Source organism: Otolemur garnettii, unplaced genomic scaffold (assembly GCF_000181295.1).
Source record: "Otolemur garnettii isolate 467f Iridium unplaced genomic scaffold, OtoGar3 scaffold00056, whole genome shotgun sequence".
NCBI lineage: Eukaryota > Metazoa > Chordata > Mammalia > Primates > Galagidae > Otolemur > Otolemur garnettii.
The window spans coordinates 1635877-1648135 of NW_003852451.1; the positions used below are offsets into that span (position 1 = coordinate 1635877).

At 48.6% G+C, this 12259-nt stretch overlaps 1 protein-coding gene across 1 annotated transcript in view; it reads right to left on the minus strand.

Annotated features, from left to right (window-relative positions):
- The window catches only part of KIF25 (kinesin family member 25), a 73702-nt gene that overhangs the window by 41816 nt on the left and 19627 nt on the right, over positions 1-12259 (minus strand). The window contains exons 6-8 of the mRNA XM_012806701.1: positions 11765-11853; positions 9008-9044; positions 2295-2362 (exon numbers count right to left, since the gene is read on the minus strand). Coding sequence (XP_012662155.1) covers positions 2295-2362; positions 9008-9044; positions 11765-11853 — 194 coding nt within the window. The remainder of the gene's footprint in view (positions 1-2294; positions 2363-9007; positions 9045-11764; positions 11854-12259) is intronic.

The following is a 12259-nucleotide window of genomic DNA, read 5'->3' on the forward strand; positions in this document are numbered from 1 at the left end:
CTCTCCCCACTGTCTACTCTCCCTGCTGTGCTCCCCACTGTCTACTCTCCCTCCTGTGCTCCCCTCTGTCTACTCTCCCTGCTGTGCTCCCTGCTGTGCTCCCCACTGTCTACTCTCCCTGCTGTGCTCCCCTCTGTATACTCTCCCTGCTGTGCTCCCCACTGTCTACTCTCCCCACTGTCTACTCTCCCCGCTGTCCATTCTCCCCGCTGTGCTCACATTAGCTGGTCCCTCACTCTCTGTGGGCCCCAGTCTGCTGCGCCTCCTAGACAGTGTATCTTTTATCTCCTGCATGGTATTTTTTCATCTCTGGAAGTTCTATTTAAATCTTTTGTTCTAATTTTCATGTCTCTCCTCCATCTGTTTACATTCTCCTCTGCTCCCTTGAATGAACAGATCTGTGGTAACGGTGTTTAGATCTTCTTTCCTAGTCCTGTGACCTGTATCATTTGTGGCTCTCTTCCTTCCATGGAGTTCTCTCATCATGGGTCACATTTTCCCACCTCCTTGAATAATGTCTAGTAATCTTGATGACAGACGTTGCTTGTTATTTCTTACTGGGTGAGCTATGTTTTGTATCCCTGTACTTACTGTGGACCTTGTGGAGGGACGCAGACTGGAAACAGTGTGATCCTTTTGAAGCTTGTCTTGAAGTTCTGGTGGGTGGCACCAGCAACCTTTAGTCCATAGCTAAATTCTTCTGACTTCCAAGGTAAGACCCCGCCATGTACTCTCCCCGATGCCTCACGTTATTACACAGCGTTGTCTCCTTGGTGTGGACACTAGTGACTCCCAGACTGTGTGGGCCTGGGCATGTTGCCACCTGCTCCTTTCCGGCATTTCTTTCCCTGGCCACCCCCTTCTTCTGACTCCTGTGCTGGTCAGTGGCCAGCTGAAGACTTGAGGGCAAACCTCTGCACATGCCCTGGTGTGGCCCATCTAGCTAGGAAGTCTGCCGTCAGGGGACAGGAGGAGTCCTCTGCCATTGTGTCCAGGGAGCCAGCTCCTCTGCACCAGCCCAGCCCCTGGTAGTGAGAGCAAGGGGACCAGAAAGCCCTTCAAAAAGCCCATTTCCATTTCTTCAAAGGTCCTAGGACTCTCCCACCCACACCAGGAAGATGCTACGACCAGCACTGAAGGAGGTCACTGACACTGCTGTGAGTAACTCCCGTCATTATAACAAAGTCACTAACGGTCAGGTCCCATCTGGGTCACCACTTGTCAGGTCCCTTCATGGCCCCTTGTTGGGACTTCAGGTCTCCGACCCTGGCTTAGCTATGTTGTGGACATGCACCGCTGTGCTACCTTGCTCGGGAATAATTACCCTTAGGTGCCTGAGGGCTATTCACTTTAGCAGAAGGGAGAGAAACCAGTCTTAGTAAGAGAATGAATCTTCACAGTCTCAGTAGAGAGACTCTGTGCAGGGTTCTGTGGGCAGGAGAAGCGAAAGAGTCAGAGCGAGTGAGTCCATGAAAGAACGTGCACGCTCCCCTACTGCCTTCTCCTGCAGCTTCTCATAGACACAATCTCGTGGCTACTTGCACTGCAGGTGTAGTGACTGCCAATCTTCTCGCCTTGCGAGCTCTCATGCTAGGGGAGCCGAAACCCCCCATGCCCTTATCACCAAGGTGTTCTATTACTGAGATGTTACCAGTGTTTCTTATGATTACATAGTGTTCCGAGCTTAGCTCTTACTTCTCCTCACCATGAGCTGTATGGTCTGCTACAACTAACAAACTCGAGATGTAAAAATGTTAATTTAACTGAAAGAGTAACATATGGATTAAAGATATTCCTTCCCTTACAAGGAATTTGTATCCTGATAAACCCATCATACATTTAAAATTTCATAAATCAAAGATGCATTAAATGCAGCTGACCTACTAGACATCCCAGCTTAGACTGAACCAGCTTAGAAGGCTCAGAGCACACACGTTAGTGTGCAGGTGGGAAAAATCACCTAACCCCAAACCTATTTTATAATAAACTGTCAAATATCTTGAGTCATTTGCTGAATACTGTACAGACAGTGAAAACCAGAATGGCCATGAGGGCATTCAAAGTAACACCGCCTACTCAGCACAGGCCTTTCCCGCCATTGTAAGGGCCAATGTCTGGAATCCAACCATCATAATCAGGGACGCCTGTACTTACAATCACAACTAATCTAAATGATAGGATAAGCTGCACATTTTCTTACCAAAACCCAACACAAAATCAAGACTTTTGGTGTTTTTTATGATTTTTTTGTGCTTTTTAAGTCTGCTTCCCAGGTCATCCTAAAAAGCACTCACCTGTCAAAGTGATATGTCTTATTAATGGGAGGGTGGCCAGGACGATCACATCTCACCAGGACTGTTTCCTAACAGAATAAAGAAAGAAAATGGTAAGACTCTGTAGGGCCACATCTGTTACATACTGAGCAGAGCTGGGCCCAATCCGCCTGCCCCATCTCCAGAACAGCTTCAGGGAATGCAGCCCCACACTCAGCACGCTGGTTACAAGCTGGGCAGAGCTGGGTCACTGAGACAGAGACCATACAGCCACCAGGTCTATATTTAGTAATTGGTCCTTTAGAGAAAAGTCTGCTGACCCCTGAGACAGAGAAGAAAATCACAGCTACTGAGAAACACTGAGCTGACCTCAGTCTGCCACAATGGAGCTTTCACCAGCCTCAGCTACAGACTCAGAGCCCTTGATCCTTCAAACGAGGGGTAAGACTTTTCAAAGGAATTATATCACAGATGTCATTATAATTTAATTATAACTGGCGGAACTGAAACATTTGCTTTTAAGATGCACCAACGTTCGCTCTTATTGGCCTTTATCCTTCAGTTGTATCTCATGAAAGAGAAGCAAAAGCCATTTCAGCAGAGGACGTGCCATAAACTCAGTTTCACCTGAGCAAAGGGAAAAACAAACCTGGACTTATTCCAGCCCTAAAACAAAATGTGTATTCATGACAAAGTGAGGATACAGGAAGAAGCAAAAACAAAAACCAGAAACTAACCAGCACTTCAATGGCAAGTAATCCATATAAATAACAGTTGATTTCTCCAAAACAGTATTTAGAGGATGCTGGGCAGGACATCCACGTGAGTGTGTGTGCACAAGTGCGTGTGTATCTGCAGTAATAAACACGTATCAAAGAAGGGCCCTGTTTGGGGTTTAAACACATGAGCCGGGGGACTCAGCAGCTACTGGCTTGGAGGGTGGTGCTGTCTGCCTCCCAAGGCAGGTGCTGGAGCTCACCGTTGCTGCATTTAGACATGGACGACATTCCCAAATTCACTGTCTCCGTAATCAAAGGTGAAATGCCATAGAAATCAGAGACATGCATTTGGGCAAGTTGTGAAAACATTATCACTGTTAGCTCCAGAAGCACACAGTCAGCTGTGGACAGAGCCAGGCTGGACCTCCACATGTCCCTTTGGCCTGGTCTTCCTCTACCCAGTCTGACACGCAGAGCCCAGTCCTCCTCTCACTGGCTTTTGTCTCCAGCCCATCCTCACATCATCATCGCAGAAACTTCCTAAAACGCAGATTAAATAGGAAGGGGACAGATGAAGTCACTGAAGCCAAAGGAAGAAGTTCTGGAAGGAGGGAGCGGTGAAGAAGCCTGTCGTGTCTACTTCCATTTCCAACTGGATTTGGTGGCCCACTGGGGCCTGCTCCTTGAGAAGAATGTTGGGCTCAGCAGGGGGAGTGACTCTGCCCACAGTGGCTGTGGAAGGCGTTACCACATCACACAGCCACAGCTGCACAGTGCTCATTTGATTAATGCACGAAGATGAGCGTGCACCAGGTATTGACACGGAATTCAAGGAAGGCCTGATTTCTCCTCTGAGTATTTATTGTGTACTTGCTGAGAACCAGAAGCCATTTCATGCAGTGCATGGTCCTACATGGTGATGTTAGACCCCCTGTGATACAAGCTGCACGGTAATGTTAGACCCCCTGTGATACAAGCTAGTAAGGTCTTCACATCCCAAACTTGGCACTCAGGTGCCAGCGAGGCCCAGCTCACAGCCCTTGCTGTGACAGCAGACTGCAAGGTCCTGGCTCCTTGGCCTGCATCTTGGAGCCAGCCGCAGCCCCCACCCCTCGTACCATGTTCCTTTGCTCTTAATTAAGCCAAACCGTGGCAGGGACCTGGGTGGGCGCGTGTCCCTGCTGCCTCTGAGTGCCCAACTTCAACTGTAAAGACCCAGACGGAAACGCTGAGTCTGCAAGTCTGCCACGAAAGCCCAAGGGACACCATATAAGGAACATGAAAAGCCATAAAAACAAGCCTGAGTCCAGAAGAGCCCCGTGGCTATTTAGAATTTCATTCCACAGCATAATCACTCAATTGCAAACATCTGAAATGGTTCCACAAGCGAAGTTTAATTGTACCAAACCAGCTTAAACGCTCTTTCCTGCCTGTCCAAACCCCCCTAATTCACAATGATAAATATCCCGTATTCTCAAAAAGTTTCATTTCCCTGAGCTTTTTAAACAATTCAACAGCATCCTTCCTTTCGAGATGGCAACTACCCACTGGGCCTCTGGGGCCTCCATGTCCAGATACCCAGAACTTGCCAGCCGAGCAGACCCCACAGCACCTGCCCCGCCTGTGGGAACGCGAGGCTGAGGTGGAGCCATCTGGGGAGGCTGTGCTCAGGGTCCAGGACCAGTGAAAGGCATTTTCCTCCTGTCAGCAGCTCACCGTCTGTCTTCTTCCCTGTATCCAGTTTCCTAGGATAGCTTTCAAAGCATTTAGAAAAGTAAACTTTAGTCCAGCTCCCACATTTCACAGAGAGAAACTTGAGACCAAGAGCAGATGTATGAGTCACATTCAGAGTACAGTCTGCTGACCCTTGTCTTAATGTTCCCTGCTCTGAGCTCTGCCGTCTAGCTGGCCCGAGTGTCCTCTGCACCTCCAAAGCCTCATTTGCCAGCGTGTGGTCATCTCAGTTACTTCCTTAGGGGATGGGCAGTGGGGCCAGCGTGGGTGCTCTGTCACTTCCTTAGGAGACGGGCAGAGGAGCCAGCATGGGTGCCCTGTGACTTCACCGCAGGTGTGCAGAGCTCTCATAGGTCAGCTGCTTGAAGCATCTTGGGGAACACCAACTCCACGCCCTCTGTGGGGGGGCATCTCCTACTTCTGGAAACCTGCTGGATAGGCTCAAGTTCTGCAATGGCGGAGCAGCGGTCCCCCCGGAGATGCTGGGCCCCATGGCCGGAAGTACCAGGACAGATCCAGGGACAGGAAGGCCGTCCAGGGGTCAGCGTTTACTGTCCAGCTCAGAGGAGCTGCCCACACCAACATGGGTAAATCTCAGCAAAATCTTACTGAGTATAATACCCAAGCCTCCAAAAGGGCCACCAAAATGGAGCTCTGACTTCCCAGGACACCTGAGAGAAGAGTTCACACGTGTGTGGAGAGCTGTGATCCCCAAGTATTATTAATATCCATGACTCTCTATATTTAATACATGACACCAGGGAAACAAGATTCAGAACAGCACTTACCTTGGATGGGGAGGGTCGGGAGGACCACAGGAGTCAGGGGAGGGGGCATAGCCGGTGTCCTCACCTCCGTCTTGGGCGGCTGAGGCTTCACATCCAGGGACACAACCACACTGGGAGACGAGCAAACAGAAAATATACCCAATACCATCAAGTGTGTTGAAGAGACTATGAGAGCACCATGTGACTAGGACCGGGGCACCCAGAGAGGCCCTGCAGGGAGCAGGGCCCAGGCAGGACATGGGAGGCCGGCACAGGAGAGCTGGTGAAGCAGAGTGGAGGGTACTCTGGACAGAGGGACAAGCATGTGCAAGGTGACTGGGGCAGGCCCGGGCCTCGGAACAGGGACACAGAGTGAGGTTTCTCCCCCCCTTTACTCAGATACACCAGCGAGGAGGTGACCCACTCACGCTGTGTCTCCAAAGAGAGTTTCTACAGCCCCACGGAATGGACAGGTCAGGTCCAGGGGAAGAGGGAGGCCTGGGCTACTGCAGGGAGGGAGATGGAATGACTGGACAGGCCTGAGAAGACCCTCACTGCAGGATCAAGGGGATGTGGCCAAGGATGAGTGAGGCCTCAGTGGACAGCGACCCCAAGTCTCTGGCATCAGAAATCAGGCGGGGGGAGTCACCATTCCCCGAACTGGGGAAAGTGAGAAAGACCCAGATAAAGAGAAAATCAAGAATCCTTTGGTCATTTTGTGTTCGAACAACACGTGAGTCACCTCCAGACGTCCAACAGGGAGTAGGACAGTGGGGTCTGGACGTGCCTTTAGCCACTTTAGCAGCCACTCCCTGTGCCAACAGAGCTGAGGACTCTGCAAAGAGGTGGACGCAGACGTGGACACTACATGTCCAGTGGGACTGACAGCACACCGAGGCATCTGTGCAAGCCATGCCATGGTCAGCGGTGGTCAGCAGTGGTCAGCGGGGCTCAGCCTTCCCGTGCCTGCCTTAGCCTAGCTGAGTTAAGGAGAACAGGCAGCTTATTACAGGCTACACAGACCCAGTATGAGCAGCTTTGCCACAGATGTGCCAAATCCATCCATCTTGCTCTGGAGAAATGTTTCTGAGCTCAGCTGCAGATATTTAAGAGAGTGTTGTCCACCCACAGGCTCTGTTGGCTGCATTCAGAAATTCAAGTTGTGCAAATTTAATAGTGAGGGCAAACCACAGGCGACCCGAGAACTTGAGGCAAAGCCAGGAATCTGTTCTGCCACATCTAATTCTCAAACAAGTGCATGTAAATTAAATAAAAAATGCAAATAAATGGCTCTAAATATGATCCCCAAGAATGAGGGCAGGAGTCAGCTTCTCCATCTGAGGCTGATTTTACTCACAGGCTGCACCCCACCCTATGAAACGCTGAATTAGATTGCGAGTGAGATGAAGTATGGTGCACTGTTCACGTCAAAGTGCACCTCTCTGCAGCCTCTGGAAATAGAGATACGATGTAGCAGCCAGGAGTGACTGGGTCACAGAACTATAAACTGACCATCCACTTCCGTGGCAGATTTAATGATGTGAGACCCTCCAACATCTAGGTCTGTTAAAAAACAGCTTGGAGGAGAATGACTTTGAAAAAAACATAATTCTAAACGTCCCAATCGAGAGAACTGTGATCTTCTTTTGATGGGAAGGTATTAAAAAACTCAGATTCAGTGGAACTTTGAGGGGACCAGAGAGGACCACAAAGTGCCAGAGAGGACAGTGACAAAGGACAACAATGACAATAGTAACAGCTGGGCCGGGCTCAGGACTGAGAAGCATCTGAGGGTCAGCCAAAGGCCCACAACCGCCCAGCCATGGACACCAGCTGTAGATACCCAGCTGTGGACACCAGCCACGGACACCAGCTATGGACACCTAGCCATGGACACCAGCTGCAGACACCCAGTCATGGACATCAGCCATAGACACCAGCCTCAGACACTAGCCTCAGACACTAGCCATGGACACCAGCTATGGACGCCTAGCCGTGGACACCAGCTACAGATACACAGCCATGGACACCAGCCTTGGACACCCAGCCACAGATACCAGCCATGGACACCAGGCTTGGACACCAGGCTCAGACACCAGCCATGGACACCAGGCTTGGACACCAGCCTCAGACACCAGCCATGGACACCCAGTCACAGACACCAGCCTCAGACACCAGCCATGGACAACCAGCCACAGATAACAAGCCTTGGACACCAGCTGTGGAACCCTCACCTACTTGCTTGCCAGAGGAAGCCTTAGTAGGAGGGCCCCTTTTATATCCAGTTCTAATAATGAGAATTTCATCTAGTTCCTTTGTTTGACTCAATAATACTGGTGCTTAAGGTAACAAATACTGCATCAAGTGATATAAGAAAAAAATATTTAAAAACAAGGAATTTTTAGCGTTTATTTCCAAAGGAATTTTTTTAATACGGCTGTAATAATCTTGTTCTCTTCGTGAAAAATAAGGCTATTGATTCATTAACTAAAGCTACTTTAAAAGGAGTTGCTAGAACTCACAGTAAGTGCATTCAGATGACTGGCCTTGTGAGACAGTGAAAGTGATCAACACAGCTTAAAAATGTTCTCAAAACAACCACTGTGCCCTGTATGACCTGAAATTTCCATGTGAAATTCAAAGTTATCAACATTAAGTAAGTGCTTAGCATTTTATGCACTTTCTAAATTTATTTTGTGACTTTCATAATAATCTATAAACAATGAAGTATAAGCCCAATATATTTTCTCAACTTTTATTTTTGGGAATGTACAGAAAGGCGGCAGTGATGTAATGAATGCTCAGGCGTTATCACTCTGCACCAAAAGTTTTAATATTTGCCAGTCTGGACTTACATTCTTGCACCATCTATCTCCCTTTCCTTGGCACGGTTTAGAGTCAAAACCAGACAATATATCATTTTACCTGATACCTACTTCAGTATACGTCTTTAACTGAAGAGGACATTTCTAAAAAACATAATCACTGTGCCATTAATTATCGAGAATTACCTTATTAATGTCACCTGAAGGGTAGCAGAATATAGCATCCTTTATGACTGGCAGAGGAATTTTTTTTTTTGAGACAGGGCTGGAGTACAGAAGCTGATAACAGGTGGGACCAAGCAGTACAGGGTTTCAAGGAAAAACAAAACCTCGTCTGTCTCAAGTTCAGAATTGCAAAGGTCTTATTTAATGTCCTTGATTTTATATCCGCATTTCTCTTTTCTTAACGTTCTAAATTCTAGAACTCACTCACATTTGCGCTGATTGATCTTTGGGGCTGCAAGGTGGGCAAGAGTAAACCAACTTCCTCACTCGGACCTACCAACGGCAGCCGGGTCCGCGTGAGGAGAGCACATGGAATGCTTTATTAATTTCATGTTCCCAAAGAAATGAAGAAACAAAACCAGTTTTTGTTAAGTCTGAAAGAAACTACTCTCAGTGGTGGGAATCTCTGGAAAGTTCGTCTTTAGGAGAGAATTAGGGACAGTTTGTCAGGAGACTCTACTCACATCATCCACTGCCCAGGCGGCTTCTCTGGAGACGGTGCTGAAGGAATAAAACAACAATCAAAATAGACACCACGATGAAATTGCTCTTCGCAGTCCTGCAACCGAACACCAGGACACTCGGCTTTTTCCCTGCCGTCCCCTGGTTCTTCCCACTGTTCTTGGTCTCCCGGAGCCTCTGGGTGTCTCCAGCTCCCATTCCCCTGTCAAAACCCCCTTCCTGTGCTGTGCGTTACCCCACTCCCCTTTTCCAAAAGTCCATCCACCGTCCCTCCTGGCCTTCTCCTTTTTGTATTGCTCTTTTTTCTTATTTTCATCTCCCCCCTGCCCCCTTTTATTTTTCTCTTGAGATTTTTTTCTCTAAGGCTGCTGCTCTTTATTTCATATTTTCATGCTGTCAGATGCAAACTGGAACCACCTATGTCCCAGTGAGCTACATGCAGGTATCTCCTAGCCTGGCTGAGGACGGTGCCGACATGATCTGTGTCTGCAGAAACTTAAGCACGGGTGAGCAATTGCGAACTCAGAAAACGTGGCATGTTTCAAAACAAAAAGTAAATGAGTATAAACAACACAAGAATAGAAACCAAAGTGAGTAGAATCTGAACCGCCTGGAGCCCCAGGTGAGGTTCTATGTCCCTGAGCTGCCCAGCACCACACCCGTGTCTGTGCACCTGAGAAGCCGGGCCCTGACCTACGTACTCTGCATCCATTTAAATGGATTTGCCTCTGTGACAGCTGGCTGGCTTGTCTGGTGGTGCAGAAGCAGACTGATAATGAGACAAAAGTAGTCTCTAAAACCACTTAAAAAGTGAGTTCAGAAGGCTAATCACATTTTAGGACTTCTAACTACAGGGTGAGTCCCCAACCCGAAAATCCAACTCCAGGATGTTTTGAGCACCCACATGATGCTCGTTGGAAAGTCTTGCATTTCAGATTTTGAATTAGGGGGTGAACCAGTGTGTCTGTAATCTGAGGTCTGAGACGCTCCTGGTCTAAAACACTTTGAATGAGGGACACTCAGCTAGTCCCATCGACAGTGTTCCCCCATTCAGGACTGGACAAGGGCCCCTGTTTTCCAGACCTGCCCAAACAGATTTTTTCTCTCTAAACTGCCTCTCCCAATACATGAGAAAAGCATGTTTTCCAGGATTTCATAGAATCCAGAAATACATGTTTTCCAGGATTTCAGGTAAGCTGGGCTGCTTCTGACGTGTACCCCTACCTGATACCTTCATTCACTCACTAATCAACACTGAAGTTGGTCAAGTCCTGGCCGAGTATAATTCCCAAAACCGTGTAAAGCTCCCAGAGGAAAGACACAAGGCCTCCCACTTGGGGCTCCCCACCAGAGGCTCATGTGCCTCTCCCGCCTTCTCTGTTCTTTTCTATATAAAAAATCTTATCTTATCATTGATCTCTGTGGTCTGTGGGCTCATTCTTCAAATCTTGGAAGCCAAGGACCTACTGCAGAACAAATTCTGGGAACACTGTGTCACACTGTGTCCTCAATATACCCTGTTCTCAGCCCTTTCACACAAGATAACTGGGATCAGCTGACAACATACCAACTTGGAAAAGAAAAAATTTCAATTGCTGTAAAAAAAATACACAAATTGTTTGCTCCACGCTCTAAGATTGGCCCTTGAAGAAGAGTTGGGCTGGGCAGGACATAGTGGGCTCAGGACAGGAATGAGGCCTAGGCACAGCCGCCAGGGCACAGCAGGCAGCTCAGCCATCCAAAGGGAAGCAGAGGGAGCCCCAGTCAGCACTGCCCACATGGACGGGAGGCTCAGGACTTAGGGTCGACGTGGCAGGTGGGGCGCAGGGTTTCCATGGGGGTTGTGTCACAGGGAGAGAAGTGGGCATCATGCCAAGAATGGTTTTCAAGAAAACACGAGAGTAAAGGAACTTGAGATTGTTTTTCCTTGTTCATTAGCACCAAGATGTCCTCTAAGTCGGAAATACCAGCTGAGCCTACTCTGGTGGCCTCCCTGCATTTCCCAGGGATCTGGAGGAAAATAAGGGAGGTGGCCCCTTCCTGTGCAGTCACACCAAGGGAGAGGGCCAGAGAGAGCACTCCTGTCGGGATGGACACACGGGGCAAATCTCAGAGGCACTGACTGGTCCAGGATGCACTTCCTTAAATCACACACATCCATAGACACACACACACAGAGACACACACGTGTGCACACAAACGCACAGCATGCATACAGGTGCACACAAGTGTACACAGACACATGCAGCATACAGCATGCATACATATACACACACAGCACACACAAGCATACATGCAGACTAATGCACACACATGCATGCACACATAGACACACACAACCTGCATATACACACGCACACACACATGCATGCAGACACACACGCACACACACATACATGCATACATATACACACACAGCACACACAAGCATACATGCAGACTCATACATACACATGCATGCACGCAGACACACGCACACACACAACATGCACACATAGACACACACAACCTGCATACACACACGCACACACACATGCATGCAGACACACATGCACACACACATCCATGCATACATATACACACACAGCACACACAAGCATACATGCAGACTCATGCACACACATGCATGCACGCAGACACGCACACACACAGCATGCATACATATACACACACAACCTGCATATACACATGCACACATGCGTGCATGCAGACACACGCACAGACACACACATGCACACACGAGTACAAAAGCAAATCACCTTGCTTGGGAACCCAGATGATCAGAGTCATCGTCCAAAGGCAGCAGAGGACGGATCCGACAGTGCACTCGGAGGCTCCCTCTCAGCTCCTACGACAAAGAGGTTCCAGCGGTCAGCACAGGGGCAAGACTGAGCGGCTCAACCATCCCCACGTGCTGAGCAGCCCTTTCCCCACACACGGTCCTGAGGTTACAACACACTTCTGGACTTTGGAAAACTCCCGGAGGCGTATGGAGCAGTCTCATTTTAAGATTTTTTGATTCCCACTTAAATTTTTTCACTTGGCAAATGATTATCACCTGGTAACAAGTAAGAAGAAAAATACCTTTTCATGGTATCTGGGTCTAAGCCAGTGTGTCTGCTCATTAACTCACCCTCACACTGTGTGTAACACGTCACTGTGCACTGTCCAGACCCACTCTTCCTGGGTATTAACTCACCATCACACTGTGTGTAACACGTCACCGTGCACTGTCCAGACCCACTCTTCCTGGG